The sequence below is a fragment of the Mobula hypostoma genome, chromosome 5, assembly GCF_963921235.1.
Source record: "Mobula hypostoma chromosome 5, sMobHyp1.1, whole genome shotgun sequence".
NCBI classification, from domain to species: Eukaryota; Metazoa; Chordata; class Chondrichthyes; order Myliobatiformes; family Myliobatidae; genus Mobula; species Mobula hypostoma.
Genome location: NC_086101.1, coordinates 194,024,812 through 194,040,190, shown reverse-complemented (window position 1 = coordinate 194,040,190; position 15,379 = coordinate 194,024,812). Strand labels below are relative to the sequence as shown.

The following is a 15,379-nucleotide window of genomic DNA, read 5'->3' as shown; positions in this document are numbered from 1 at the left end:
CAGTACCTCCTGCCCGATGGGAGTGTGAGAGATGGCGTGGCCGGGTGGTGGTGTGGGACTACAGGATTCAGTACCTCCTGCCCGATGGGAGTGTGAGAGATGGCGTGGCCGGGTGGTGGTGTGGGACTACAGGATTCAGTACCTCCTGCCCGATGGCAGTGTGAGAGATGGCGTGGCCGGGTGGTGGTGTGGGACTACAGGATTCAGTACCTCCTGCCCGATGGCAGTGTGAGAGATGGCGTGGCCGGGTGGTGGAGTGGGACTACAGGATTCAGTACCTCCTGCCCGATGGGAGTGTGAGAGATGGCGTGGCCGGGTGGTGGTGTGGGACTACAGGATTCAGTACCTCCTGCCCGATGGGAGTGTGACAGATGGCGTGGCCGGGTGGTGGTGTGGGATTTCGGGATTCAGTACCTCCTGCCCGATGGGAGTGTGAGAGATGGCGTGGCCGGGTGGTGGTGTGGGACTACAGGATTCAGTACCTCCTGCCCGATGGGAGTGTGAGAGATGGCGTGGCCGGGTGGTGGTGTGGGACTACAGGATTCAGTACCTCCTGCCCGATGGGAGTGTGAGAGATGGCGTGGCCGGGTGGTGGTGTGGGACTACAGGATTCAGTACCTCCTGCCCGATGGGAGTGTGAGAGATGGCGTGGCCGGGTGGTGGTGTGGGATTTCGGGATTCAGTACCTCCTGCCCGATGGGAGTGTGAGAGATGGCGTGGCCGGGTGGTGGTGTGGGACTACAGGATTCAGTACCTCCTGCCCGATGGGAGTGTGAGAGATGGCGTGGCCGGGTGGTGGTGTGGGACTACAGGATTCAGTACCTCCTGCCCGATGGGAGTGTGGGAGATGGCGTGGCCGGGTGGTGGTGTGGGACTACAGGATTCAGTACCTCCTGCCCGATGGGAGTGTGAGAGATGGCGTGGCCGGGTGGTGGTGTGGGATTTCGGGATTCAGTACCTCCTGCCCGATGGGAGTGTGAGAGATGGCGTGGCCGGGTGGTGGTGTGGGATTTCGGGATTCAGTACCTCCTGCCCGATGGGAGTGTGAGAGATGGTGTGGCCGGGCGGTGGTGTGGGACTACAGGATTCAGTACTTCCTGCCCGATGGGAGTGTGAGAGATGGCGTGGCCGGGTGGTGGAGTGGGACTACAGGATTCAGTACCTCCTGCCCGATGGGAGTGTGAGAGATGGCGTGGCCGGGTGGTGTGGGACTACAGGATTCAGTACCTCCTGCCCGATGGGAGTGTGACAGATGGCGTGGCCGGGTGGTGGTGTGGGATTTCGGGATTCAGTACCTCCTGCCCGATGGGAGTGTGAGAGATGGCGTGGCCGGGTGGTGGTGTGGGACTACAGGATTCAGTACCTCCTGCCCGATGGGAGTGTGAGAGATGGCATGGCCGGGTGGTGGTGTGGGACTACAGGATTCAGTACCTCCTGCCCGATGGGAGTGTAAGAGATGGCATGGCACAGAGGCTGGGGATCTTAGACAAAGGATTTTGCCTTCTTGAGGCCGCACACAGACACAGAGAACACACATAAATTATACACAAATTATACAAGCGAGCATCACTTTATGAACATGCAATCAATCTATTTATATACTGTAAGCTATCTTATGTACTTTTATTTTTTTTAAATTACTGTGTTCTTTATTTTTTGTGTGTTTTTTTGGGCTGCATCGGATCCAGAGTAACAATTATTTAATTCTCCTTTACCTTCATTCTCCTCCAGTTTCTGGGGGTGGGGAGGGGTGGGAAGGTCGAGCTGAGCCTTGGTGAAGTTGGCTGAGAGGTTCAGGTGTTTCCTGCTGCTCCAGGGTCGTGATGGGCACGGACAGAAGATGCTGGTCCACAGCCACAGTCTAGTGAGACAAGATTCGATAAAAAGAAAACCGTTAGCTTTATCTGCCACATGTACATCGAAACATTGAAACATACAGTGAAACGTGTCGTTTTACATCAACAACCAACACAGTTGAGGATGTGCTGGGGGCAGCCCGCAAGAGTTAGCCTGCCTCCAGCACTGATATAGCACGGCCCACTGCTCACGAAACCTAACCCACATGTCTCTGCGATGTGGCAGGGAACAGGAGCACCCAGAAAATCCCACATGTTCACAGGGACAACGTACAAACTCCTTACAGCCAACAGAAAATCCCACCCGGTCACAGGGACGACGTACAAACTCCTTACAGCCAACAGAAAATCCCACCCGGTCACAGGGACGACGTACAAACTCCTTACAGCCAACAGAAAATCCCACCCGGTCACAGGGACGACGTACAAACTCCTTACAGCCAACAGAAAATCCCACCCGGTCACAGGGACGACATACAAACTCCTTACAGCCAACAGAAAATCCCACCCGGTCACAGGGACGACGTACAAACTCCTTACAGCCAACAGCTGAATGGAACCTGATCAGCGATCGATGGCGCTGTAAAGCCTTAGGTTAACCGTTACGTTACTGTGAGCTCACCACTGCGCTGCTGTGGCGGAGTGATCGGGAACTTAGGGGATCACAAACAACAAAATCCATTTGGGGGGGTTGTGGGGAGGGATGCACATTTACCCAGTGAGTGGGGAGGGTTTTGACTGCACAGCTAGGGAGTAGAGGCAGATTAAGTCGTAACAGTACTGGCAAGGATGGGGTTGCCCGTACAGTGGCATGGCGCATGACTGCAGCGGTTAGCATAAAGATTTACAGCAACAGCAACTGGGGGGTTCAATTCCCACCCTGGTCTGTAAGGAGTTTCTCAGTTCTTCCCGTGAACATGTGAGTTTTCTTCGACGCTCCAGATTCTTCTCACTTTCTCAAGGGTGGGGTTAGCAAGTTGTGGTCATGCTGTGCTGCAGTCTGAAGCTTTGTGCCCCAGCATTACTCAGATTGTGCTAGATGCTGATGCAAACAACATAATTTACTGCAGACTTCAACGTACGGTACTGTAGGCACATATAACACAGTAGCTAGTATGCTGAAGGCTTTTGCACAGTACTGAATTTGTCAACGTGGAGCAGAGAGCCAGTTTGTAAATCTGGCGAGAGCGAGGGATGCTGGGAATGTTGAGGGTGGAGCGCCGCGTGAGGGGGGTGGGACAGATGGTAGAGAAGGAGAGCCAGGGGTGGGGCAGTGGTGTGGGTGCAGACACACCCAGCCCTGAGACACCAGGCAAGGTCATCTGATTCCAAACAATTGGTTTATTGATCATTACAGAATGTATCTCAGGTACTTCCCGCTCCCTCCCCTCTCCCTTCCCCCTTTCCCAACCATGATTCCCCTCTCCCTGTCCTCTTCCCACTCTCAGTCCACAGTAAAGACCCAGATCAGAATCAGGTTTATCATCACTCACATCTGTCATGAAAATTGTTTTTTTGCGGCAGCAGTACAGAGCAAAACATAAAATTCCTGCAGTACTGTGCTAATGTTTTTGGCACCCTGATACTATACATGTGACAAATAAAGCTAATCTTATCCCTCCAGAACTTTGTTTGCTATTCCAGATTCCAGCGTCTGTAGAACCTTGTGTCTCCATCTTGTTTGATATCTATGAAAATGCTTACGTTCTTGTGTGCTCTTCCCCACTGCCAACAGATTTCTGAACAATGAACCCATGTACACTACCACACTGCTTTTCTCATATTTTGCTCTCTTTTTGCACTAAATATTTAATTCAATGTATATATATATAATTGTAATTTACCTTGGCAAGCAATTAAATTTCCCTGACTTTATTGCATTATTCTCCCCGAGGCCTAACATGGGCGTTCTGCCCGAGACCTCCTGGTCGTGGTAGAACTGACGGTGCCTTGGGAAGTCCGGATTGAGGAGGCGCTCAAGTGTAGGGAGGCCAAACGCCAGGAGCTGGCAGTGACAGGGGTGGGGGGCACATTGTGACCCTATAAAGGTGGGGTGTAAAGGCCTCCCTCCCGGAGGATCACACCCTCGTCGTGGCTGGGAGGCCTGTGTGCCTCAATTGCCCAGAGAGCGATGTTGGCTGGAGTCAGGGCTTTATACTTTGGATCTTGGTGGGGTCACCCATGCCAACAGGTCAAAGGGTAGAGGCCAGACTAAGAGTGGCTCCCCGGTCCACCAAGTTGGGGGCTTCAGCTCAGGGCTAATAACCCTGACCGGTAAAACAATATTGTTACGGAAACAGCAATGAGGATTCCTTTTACATCTAAGTGAGCCAGTATTCCTGAGTCTCCTCCCGGGATTTGCATGACTGACAGTAGTGAAAAGCTACTGACTGACATGATGAAGGAAGCTCTGAACAGCACCAGAGATGGAGGACCTTCATTGCAAGTAAGTAAGTAGAGATTTTGCCAGCTGCTCACTCTGCAAGACCTACTCTCTGCTTGGTATTACCGGTGGGGGGGAGGACTGCAAAGAAAACAGCCATCAGGACCGTCACAGGGGCTGCTGAGCGAGCCTCCACATGGCTACAGATCAAGCAGTGTGACCATGGACCAATGCTGCTGAGACACCAGCCAGGGCTGGATCAACCCTGGCTCGGTCACCTGGGCGAGGGAGTCTGATGTTAAAAGACCTGAAACACCCAGTGACCCCAGGTTACATCACCGATGATGTGCCCCAGCGCAGCCGAGCAGGTATCTCAGACTCATAGATTTTAGTATTATATATTGCAATATGCCAGTGATATTACACCTGATGTGTGAGTGTGTCTGTGTGAATGTGCTTGTGTATGAGTGTGTGAGTGTGTGTGTGAGTGTGTGTGTGAGTTTGTGTGAGTGTGTGCATGAGTGTGAGTGTGTGTGAGTGTGTGTGTGTTCACACCATCCCACATTGTACCTATATCTACATTGGCCCTGTCTGTACCGTATAGTGTCTGTGATCCTGTGTCGGGTCACTGGAGTGTCTTACTTAGTGCTGGTACGTTTTGAAAGAAGCCCCTCCCATCATCCTGCGCCCCGCCTCAGAGACCTCAGTATTCTTAGTCTTGGGACTGTACGCAGAATTCGACAGTGATGATATCGTTTCCTGTAGCTGTGCAAAACTGCACTTCCACACTTGAAGGGGAAGCAAGTGGACAGTGAGAAGCAGGGATGTGACAAGTGACCCTGGTCGGGGTCAAGAATGGTAAGTGTGAGGGTGAATGCGAACGCGGATCAAACGGTGTACATGTATTTCCCATGGTGGGGCATCTGCCTGACCTCAATGCCTGTGCTGTTTGTTCATCATGTTGGACACTGACTGGGCTCGGTCAAATTTGCATGCTGTATTCAAATGAAGTGTGAAGCTGGGGCCAGCTCACTCAAACCCAGCACAACGCTTGGGGAACATTAGCTACTCTGTGGCTGGGCTAGACTGAGGCTGGAACACCAGTCAGTCTAGACTAGGATCGTTATGGTTGAGGGTCCAGTCTGAGTCAGGGTTCAGTCTTGGTCAGGGGTCAGGGACTGGGGTAGTTATGGGGCAGGGTCAGTCTGTGTGAAGGTCCAGTCTAGGTCAGGGGTCAGAGATAGTTATAGTCAGGGGTCAGGGATAGTTATGGGTCACGGGACTGGGGTAGTTACTGGTCAGGGGTTGGTCTGAGTCGGGGGGTCAGGGATAGTTATGGGTCAAGAGTTGGTCTGGGTGAGGATTTGGTCTGGGTCTGAGGTAAGGGGTCAGTATGAGTGAAGAGTTGGTCTGAGTCAGGGGTCAGGGTATCACAATTGGTGAGGCAGGCTTGCTTTCATTAATCAAGGAACTGAGTTCAATAGTTGGGAATTTTTTTAGGATGGCGGGGTGGAGATAAGCCTCTACCAAAGGAAATGTAAGGTGCTCCTACCCTCCGCTAGCCTGCAGGTCACCCTTGGGCAGGGTGTAGCACCTGCTTAGCCCCCCGCTCAGGGTCAGGTGAAGCCGCATGAGCATATCACAAGTCCTGGTGATGTGACCACTGATGCCAGGCAGACAATCTCTGAAGAGTATTGATAATGGCTGGGGTCACCCATCTTGTAAAGACTCTGCCCTGAGAACGGCAATGGCAAACCACTTCTGTAGAAAGATTTGCCGAGACCAGTCATGGTCAGGGATGGGGAGGAGAGTGAGGGCAGTGGCATGGAGAAGAAGTGGGGGGAGAGGGGTCTTCCCCACAGACAACGATCCCTCGCTACCTCTCAGAAAAAGGGCAGATGGAAGACCATGATCTCTCACGTCATGGTAACGATGTGTCGGGAAGTGGTAAACACAGCAGATTCTGCAGATGCTGGAAATCCAGAGCAACACACACCAGTTGCTGCAGCTCAGGCAGCATCTATGCAGAGGGATAAACACCATCTAGTTAGGCTGCATCTGGAATGTTGCGTCCAGCTCTGGTTACTCCATTATAGGAAGGATGAGGAGAGGGTGCAGAGGACGTTCACCAGGATGCTGCCTGGATTAGAGGGCGTGTGGCATAGCAAGAGGTTGGGCAAACGTAGGTTCTATTCCTGTACCTCCTTCCTGATGGTTGAGGGGTAATAACTGTTCCTGAACCTGGTGGTGTGAGCCCTGAGGCTCCTGTACCTCCTGCCTGATGGTCGAGGGGTAATAACTATTCCTGAGCCTGGTGGTGTGGGTCCTGAGGCTCCTGTACCTCCTTCCTGATGGTTGAGAGGTAATAACGGTTCCTGAACCTGGTGGTGTGGGTCCTGAGGCTCCTGTACCTCCTTCCTGATGGTTGAGGGATAATAACTGTTCCTGAACCTGGTGGTGTGGGTCCTGAGGCTCCTGTACCTCCTTCCTGATGGTTGAGGGATAATAACTGTTCCTGAACCTGGTGGTGTGGGTCCTGAGGCTCCTGTACCTCCTTCCTGATGGTCAAGGGGTAATAACTGTTCCTGAACCTGGTGGTGTGGGTCCTGAGGCTCCTGTACCTCCTGCCTGATGGTCGAGGGGTAATAACTGTTCCTGAGTCTGGTGGTGTGAGCCCTGAGGCTCCTGTACCTCCTGCCTGATAGTTGAGGGGCAGTAACTGTTCCTGAACCTGGTGGTGTGGGTCCTGAGGCTCCTGTACGTTCTTCCTCGTGACCTGATGTGCCTGTGATGTTGCCATCAGGGAGTTTTCCATTGCACCTGTGCACACATGGACGTGTGTAGATGGCAATAAAATCCATGCTTGAATTTTGATGGAGCCATAGAACACTACGGCACAGAAACAGGCCCTTTGGCCCATCTATTCTGTGCCAAACTGTTAATCTGCCTAGTCCCATGTCCTGTACCTGGGCCATACCCCTCCCATCCATGTACCTATCTAAATTTCTCTTAAATGTTGAAATCAAACCACTTCTGCTGGCAGCACATTCCACACTCGCACCACCCTCTGAGTGAAGTCCCCCCTCCTGTTCTCCTTAAACATTTCACCTTTCACCCTTAACCCATGACCTGTAGTTCTAGTCTCACCCAACCCCAGTGGAAAAAGCCAGCTTGCACTTCCCCACCCATACTTCTCGTCATTTTGTATTCCGCTATCAAATCTCCCCTCGTTCTCCTACGCTCTGGGGAGTAAAGTTCAACTTTTCCCTATAACTCAGGTCGGCAAGTCCCAGCAAAGCCCTTGCAAATTTTCTCTGCACTATCTCAATATTATTCATATCTTTCCTGTTGACTCTTGGATGTGGATGTGCTGCAGGATTCTGCCAAACTGTGTCCCTTCTCCACGGCACCTTTAAGATCCAGGTAAACTCCTGCAAGGCCTGAAACCCCAGTGTTGTGGTCTCCAAGGTAACAAGCTCCTAGCTGCTTTGTAAACAGAGAGTGAAGTGCTTGCAATGCCATACGCTCAGGAAATTAAACGGGCACTTTGAGCAAACTCTCAGGTGGTTGGAAGTTTCTACAAGGATGTTGGAAACCCCCAGGTGAAGAGACTGAAGCCCTGATGGACCCCCTGGTCATTTGCAAGGTACGAGAGATGCCTCCTAGTACTTTCGTTAACCACAATAGTCACTCAACCAGTACGGTAGTTGGAGAACGTTTTTCATAAACCCTTCTTGGGTTTTCTGCAGCCCAGAAGGAGGCTGTTCAGGCAAGTTCTCCAATGCTGGCCCCTCCCTCTGGTGTCTAGTGGCAGCTTCCACTGGGCGCACCTCAGAGCGGGTGGGGAAACGGCCGAGCTACCTGGCTTCGGACCGTTGATCGAGAGGACATCCGTTCCACGGACACTGCTACAAATCGGGCAGGAGAAGTTGAAGATGGATTAGGCCACTCAGCTCGTCGTGCTGCTTCTTGAACTGCGGTGGTCCTCACGGTGAAGGGGCTCCGACACTCAGGGTCAACTTTATCGTCATCTGCACAAGTACCTGTATTGTTTTACTTAGAGACAGAGTGCAGAATAGGCTCTTCCAGCTCATGAACCACACCACCCAGCGGCCCAGCTTACACTTACAGCGACCAATTAACCTACTAACCGGTCTTTGGACAGTGGGAGGAAACCAGAGCACCTGGAGGAAACCTATGTATCCACAGGGAAAATTTACAAACTCCTTACAGAGGACGCCAGAACTGAACTCAGAACTTCAACGTTCCGAGCTGCAATAGCGTTGCTCTAATGGCACAGGTACAATGAAAAAAATCACAGGCACAGAGAATCAGGTAGGCAAAATTCACAAGGAAGATGTACAAACACATTATAATTGGGAATGCACTGAATAATCAGACTGCGTATTTGCAAGCAACACAAATCAAAGTTGCTGGTGAACGCAGCAGGCCAGGCAGCATCTCTAGGAAGAGGTACAGTCGACATTTCAGGCCGAGACCCTTCATCAGGACTAACTGAAGGAAGAGTGAGTAAGAGATTTGAAAGTGGGAGGGGGAGGGGGAGGGGGAGATCCAAAATGATAGGAGAAGACAGGAGGGGGAGGGATGGAGCCAAGACCTGGACAGGTGATTGGCAAAAGTGATATCAGAGGATCATGGGACAGGAGGCCCAGGGAGAAAGACGGGGGGAGGGTGGACCCAGAGGATGGGCAAGGGGTATAGTCAGAGGGACAGAGGGAGAAAAAGGAGAGTGAGAGAAAGAATGTGTGTATAAAAATAAGTAACACATGGGGTAAGAGGGGGAGGTGGGGCATTCGCGGAAGTTAGAGAAGTCGACGTTCATGCCATCAGGTTGGAGGCTACCCAGACGGAATAGAAGGTGTTGTTCCTCCAACCTGAGTGTGGCTTCATCTTTACAGTAGAGGAGGCCGTGGATAGACATGTCAGAATGGGAATGGGATGTGGAATTAAAATGTGTGGCCACTGGGAGATCCTGCTTTCTCTGGCGGACAGAGCGTAGGTGTTCAGCAAAGCGGTCTCCCAGTCTGCGTCGGGTCTCACCAATATATAGAAGGCCACATCGGGAGCACCGGACGCAGTATATCACCCCAGCCGACTCACAGGTCAAGTGTCGCCCACCTGGAAGGACTGTCTGGGGCCCTGAATGGTGGTAAGGGAGGAAGTGTAAGGGCATGTGTAGCACTTGTTCCGCTTACACGGATAAGTGCCAGGAGGGAGATCAGTGGGGAGGGATGGGGAGGGACGAATGGAAAAGGGAGTCGCGTAGGGAGAGATCCCTGCGGAAAGCAGAGAGAGGGGGGGGGAGGGAAAGATGTGCTTAGTGGTGGGATCCCGTTGGAGGTGGCTGAAGTTACGGAGAATAATATGTTGGACCCGGAGGCTGGTGGGGTGGTAGGTGAGGACCAGGGGAACCCTATTCCTAGTGGGGTGGTGGGAGGCTGGAGTGAGAGCAGATGTACGTGAAATGGGGGAGATGCGTTTGAGAGCAGAGTTGATAGTGGAGGAAGGGAAGCCCCTTTCTTTAAAAAAGGAGGACATCTGATAGTGGAGGAATTGTGTGTGTGTGTGTGTGTGTGTGTGTGTCTGTCTGTCTGTCTGTCTGTGTGAGTGTAAGTGTGAGTGTGTGAGTCAGGGCCGGATTAAGCTAGTGTGGGGCCTGTAGCATATGTTATAAAGGGGCCCTAAATTTTAAAAATGCACATAAGTATTAAAACATAAATTATTTACTTGCATAGTAAAGTGATTCAGTTATTTCATTTGCTATACAGCCAGATAATACGACAAATGTCTGACACTTCAGTAATAGTATTACTTACATGTAGGTATCAATTTCACATGTCAAAAGTAGCAAAACTACAATTTAAAAGTTACATTTTCTAGATTTAGCATGAGCAAATTTGTTTTTTGATACTGGAAATGTCTACTTCACGCAGAAGTTCATGTTCAATGCTCATTAGAGTGAGGTTGTTCAATCTGTTTTGATCCATGGTGCTCCTTAGTTCGTTCTTAATCCTTTTCAGTTTTGAAAATGAGCGTTCTCCACTGCAGTTGATAACCATGAGTGACGAATAGATGCGCAAGGCATTTTCTACATTTGGAAAACGTGACTCCAAAGAATTGTCAGTTATCAAACTGTACAACTGTAACTCTACAAGGTCTTGTCTGGCACCAATATGAGAAGCAAGATCAGTTTTCAACAGTTCAGTAAACTGTACAAATTCTTCATCAAGAATTTCTTCCAGATCTTCTGGACATGATTTAATAAGATTTGATGACGTTTTTAGGATCTCTTCAGATGTAAACAACTGTAACTGATGAAGATAAGCTTTCTGCCTTTTTGACAGGGCAGAAGGCAAGCTGTTAATAATGGCAAGAAATGTTTGGCTTTTAAACTTCTGAGAAGGCGTTTGAGATACAACAAGTAGCTCAAGAATGCTGGAACCACTGAAATTATCATACGCACGACTTTGCTTGTGTTTTCTTCAAGTTTGCTGTTGATAATCTTCACACTTCGTTCGATCTTTGGCCTTTTGCACAATGTCTGAAAAAGTAGAACGCATAGCTTGAATATATCTATGCAAGGATTCATAGAGTGCACAAGCTGTGTTCAAGTCTTGGCCAGAAGATTGCAAAGAAGCACTGGTCATTTGAAAACACTGTTATACTTGATCGCACAATATGACCATTATTCCTGTTTCCAACTTCATCATGGTTGAAAGTCGTCCACGAGCCCGTTGTCGACACTCTGCCTTCTGATCATTGTTATTTGAAATGTCATCCAAGACTTTGTTTTATTGCAGAAAAGCTGTGTAAAAGGGCTTTTGTTGCATCTACACGAGCTGACCACCTGGTATCTGATATTCTTTTCACAATGGGCAAATGAGCACCACCATCAGATAATGCAGCAGAAAGGAGATCCCACCCATAAGGAGAAGCAGGAAAAAATGTGTGCAGGCTTTCTACAAATTGAAAGAAAATTAATGCTTCTTGACAACATTCAGCAGCACATTTTCCAACCAAATTTAGTGAAGGTGCAAAACATGGAATGTAATCCACAAACTCATTCAGCTCTTTAATTCGTGCTTGTAAGCCACTGTACTTGCCATTCATGTTGCTGGCATTGTCATAACTTTGACCACGGCGGTCTTTTATATCAATGTCATTTTCCTTTAAAAAGTCTGGTAAACTTTGAGCGAGCTGTTCAGTACTATGACCTTCCATATCCAAAAACTTCACAAATCTTTCAACTGGTCTTAGGCAGCAAAACATAACACACAATCAAAGTCAGCTGGTTCACATTAGATATATCTGGAGTAGAATCCAATGAAACAGAATAATAATTGTATTTCTTCAACACACAGAAAAGTTGCTGGTGAACGCAGTTGGCCTGCTGCATTCACCAGCAACTTTTATGTGTGTTGCATGAAATTCCAGCATCTGCTGATTTCCTCGTGTTTGCGCTTGTATTTCTTCACTTCACCGATAATGTGATCTAGTATGCTGGATCCAATCAGATTGATGAATTCCTCACATGTTTTTTAAGATAGGTAAGATTTATGTCCCCTTCCTTGGTTTGCATGAGCATTTATACCACGACACAGCAAGGAGCCAACACACACCTGCACACACATCCCGTACCATGTAGCATGCGGCTTCCCCGACGTGAAAACAACAGCGTTGCCAGATCATCGTCGTTGTGGCGTGGATGAAATTACAGAGCGTTGCGTTACCAGTAGGTACAAGGTAGTTTCCTTATTCGACAAGACAAGGTTACAGCAGGCAGAGACCCCGACAGAACAGGTCTTAACCACCTTGTGATTGAGGCTCGATATTTATTTGTTAAACACAAAGGACAGTTCATAGTTACAAGTATGGACAATTTCTTTGAAGTTTTCACATCTTTTGATTAAATTCATTCCACCGGCGCCAGTATGCCTAAGCTGGCATTCATGGCCTTTAGGAATGCAAGTTAAAATCCATAATACATTATCTGGTATGTTATGTGCTAACATAGAAGAGAATTCATATTCAAACAGCGTAGATATGGTGTCTTTGCAACTACCTGTAAACTCAGCATTCTTGTCTCAGAGGGGCCTGAGATGCATTGTTACAAATGAAACTGGGTTCACAGCTTTTAGGAAATGCATTGTTATGAACTCAATCCACAGTACTTTGTCAAAGAACAGAAGACTGACAGTTGAAGTCATATATTTAAGTGTAAATGAATCGTCTACTCAAAACTCACTCTAACTGTCGAGAGAATATGCTGAGATGCTGATTTCACCAAACTGCAGCTTGCAAGCATTTAGTGCAGGCGGGGTCCTCAAAAATGCCACGCCCGTAGCATGTGCTACTTTTGCTGCCAGGTTAATCCAGCCCTGGTGTGAGTGAGTGTGTGAGTGAGTGTGTGAGTGTGTGTGAGTGAGTGTGTGAGTGTGTGAGTGTGTGTGTCTGTGTCTGTGTGTGAGTGTGCGTGTGAGTGAGTGAGTGTCTGTGTGAGTGTGTGTGTCTGTGTGAGAGTGCGTGTCTGTGTGTGTGAGTGTGCGTGTGAGTGAGTGTGTGAGTGTGTGAGTGTGTGAGTCTGTGTCTGTGTGTGAGTGTGCATGTGAGTGAATGTGTGTGTGTGTGTGACTGTGTGTGTGTGTCTGTGTCTGTGTGAGTGAGTGTGTGAGTGTGTGTGTGTAAGAGTGTGTGTCTGTGTGTGTGTGAGAGTGTGTGTGTGTGTCTGTGTGTGAGTGTGCGTGTGAGTGAGTGTGTGTCTGTGTGAGTTGTGTGTCTGTGTGAGAGTGCGTGTCTGTGTGTGTGAGTGAGTGTGTGAGTGTGTGAGTCTGTGTCTGTGTCTGTGTGTGTGCGTGCATGTGAGTGAATGTGTGTCTGTGTGTGAGTGAGCGTGTGAGAGTGTGTGTCTGTGTGTGTGTGAGAGTGTGTGTGTGTGTCTGTGTGAGAGTGTGTGAGTGTGTGTGTGTGAGTGTGTGTGTGTGTGTCTGTGTCTGTGTGTGAGTGAGTGTGTGAGAGTGTGTGTCTGTGTGTGTGTGAGAGTGAATGTGTGTGTCTGTGTCTGTGTGTGAGTGTGTGTGTGTGTGTGAGTGTGTGTGTGCGTGTGTGTGAGTGTGCGTGCGTGTGTGAGGTAAATGGCTTGTTTCACTGTTACAATGTTGCTGCTTGTGCAGGCTGGACACAGCACATCCTGGTGTTGGTTGACGCATTTCTCAGTATGTTTCCATGTATTCATGATAATTAAATGAAACTGAATCTGAATCTGAAAAGAAAAAAACTTAATCCATATAATTTCAAATGTATATTTCCTATAATAGGAAAGTCTAGGACCAGAGGACACATTTGGATTTTCGTTTAGATAATCAGGGCGTTCTTTAAGGATGTTTTCAGCGGATAAATAAAGTGGGGGAGCAGCCGACGTGGTGTATCCAGCCTTCTGGGAGCTGTAATCAAATTCCTCACAACAGGGGGATTGACAAGGAGATCGGGATCAGTCACTGGGAAACACAAACTCCACACACGGACAGTGCCGGAGATCGGGATCAGTCACAGGGAAACACACGGGCAGTGCCGGAGATCAGGATCGGTCACAGGGAAACACAAACTCCACACACGGACAGTGCCGGAGATCGGGATCAGTCACTGGGAAATACACGGACAGTGCCGGAGATCGGAATCAGTCACTGGGAAACACAAACTTTACACTCGGACAGTGCCGGAGATCAGGATCAGTCACTGGGAAACACAAACTTTACACTCGGACAGTGCCGGAGATCAGGATCAGTCACTGGGAAACACAAACTTTACACTCGGACGGTGCCGGAGATGGGGATTGGTCACAGGGAAACACACAAACTCCACGCACGGCCAGTGCCGGAGATCGGGGTCGGTTACAGGGAAACACACAAACTCCACACACGGACAGTGCCGGAGATCGGGATCAGTCACTGGGAAACACAAACTTTACATTCGGACAGTGCCGGAGATCAGGATCAGTCACTGGGAAACACGCGGACAGTGCCGGAGATCGGGATCAGTCACAGGGAAATACACGGACAGTGCCGGAGATCAGGATCAGTCACTGGGAAACACAAACTTTACACTCGGACAGAGCCGGAGATCGAGATCGGTCACAGGGAAACACACAAACTCCACGCACGGACAGTGCCGGAGATCGGTCACAGGGAAACACGCGGACAGTGCCGGAGATCGGGCTCGGTTACAGGGAAACACACAAACTCCACACACGGACAGTGCCGGAGATCGGGATCAGTCACATGAAACACGCAGACAGTGCCAGAGATCGGGATCAGTCACTGGGAAACACGCGGACAGTGCTGGAGATCGGGATCAGTCACTGGGAAACACAAACTTTACACTCGGACAGTGCCGGAGATCAGGATCAGTCACAGGGAAACACACAAACTCCACACACGGACAGTGCCGGAGATCGGGATCGGTCACAGGGAAACACACGGACAGTGCCGGAGATCGGGGTTGGTTACAGGGAAACACAAACTTCACACACAGACAGTGCTGGAGATCGGGATCAGTTACAGGGAAACACAAACTTCACACACAGACAGTGCCGGAGATCGGGATCAGTCACAGGGAAACACAAACTCCACACATGGACAGTGCCGGAGATCGGGATCAGTCACTGGGAAACACGCGGACAGTGCCGGAGATCGGGATCAGTCACTGGGAAACACAAACTTTACACTCGGACAGTGCCGGAGATCGGGATCGGTCACTGGGAAACACGCGGACAGTGCCGGAGATCGGGATCAGTCACTGGGAAACACAAACTTTACACTCGGACAGTGCCGGAGATCGGGATCGCTCACTGGGAAATACACGGACAGTGCTGGTGATCGGGATCAGTCACTGGGAAACTTAAACTTTACATTCGGACAGTGCCGGAGATCAGGATCTGTCACTGGGAAACACATGGACAGTGCCGGAGATCGGGATCAGTCACTGGGAAACACAAACTTTACACTCAGACAGTGCCGGAGATCGGGATCGGTCACAGGGAAATACACGGACAGTGCCGGAGATCGGGATCAGTCACTGGGAAACACAAACTTTACAGTCGGACAGTGCCAGAGATCGGGGTCGG

The 15,379-nt window shown here is 49.7% G+C and overlaps 1 protein-coding gene across 3 annotated transcripts in view; it reads left to right on the top strand.

Annotated features, from left to right (window-relative positions):
* Positions 1 to 4,964: 4,964 nt before the first annotated feature.
* Positions 4,965 to 15,379, top strand: part of LOC134347255 (FYN-binding protein 1) — a 253,395-nt gene continuing 242,980 nt past the window's right edge. The window contains exon 1 of one of the 3 annotated variants that reach the window (XM_063049617.1): positions 4,965 to 5,097. In XM_063049617.1, the coding sequence (XP_062905687.1) occupies positions 5,095 to 5,097 (3 nt within the window). In that variant the 5' untranslated portion in view covers positions 4,965 to 5,094. Of the gene's footprint in view, positions 5,098 to 8,000; positions 8,575 to 15,379 lie in introns of those variants that run through there. The other 2 variants (XM_063049616.1, XM_063049618.1) reach the window with 2 other exon arrangements.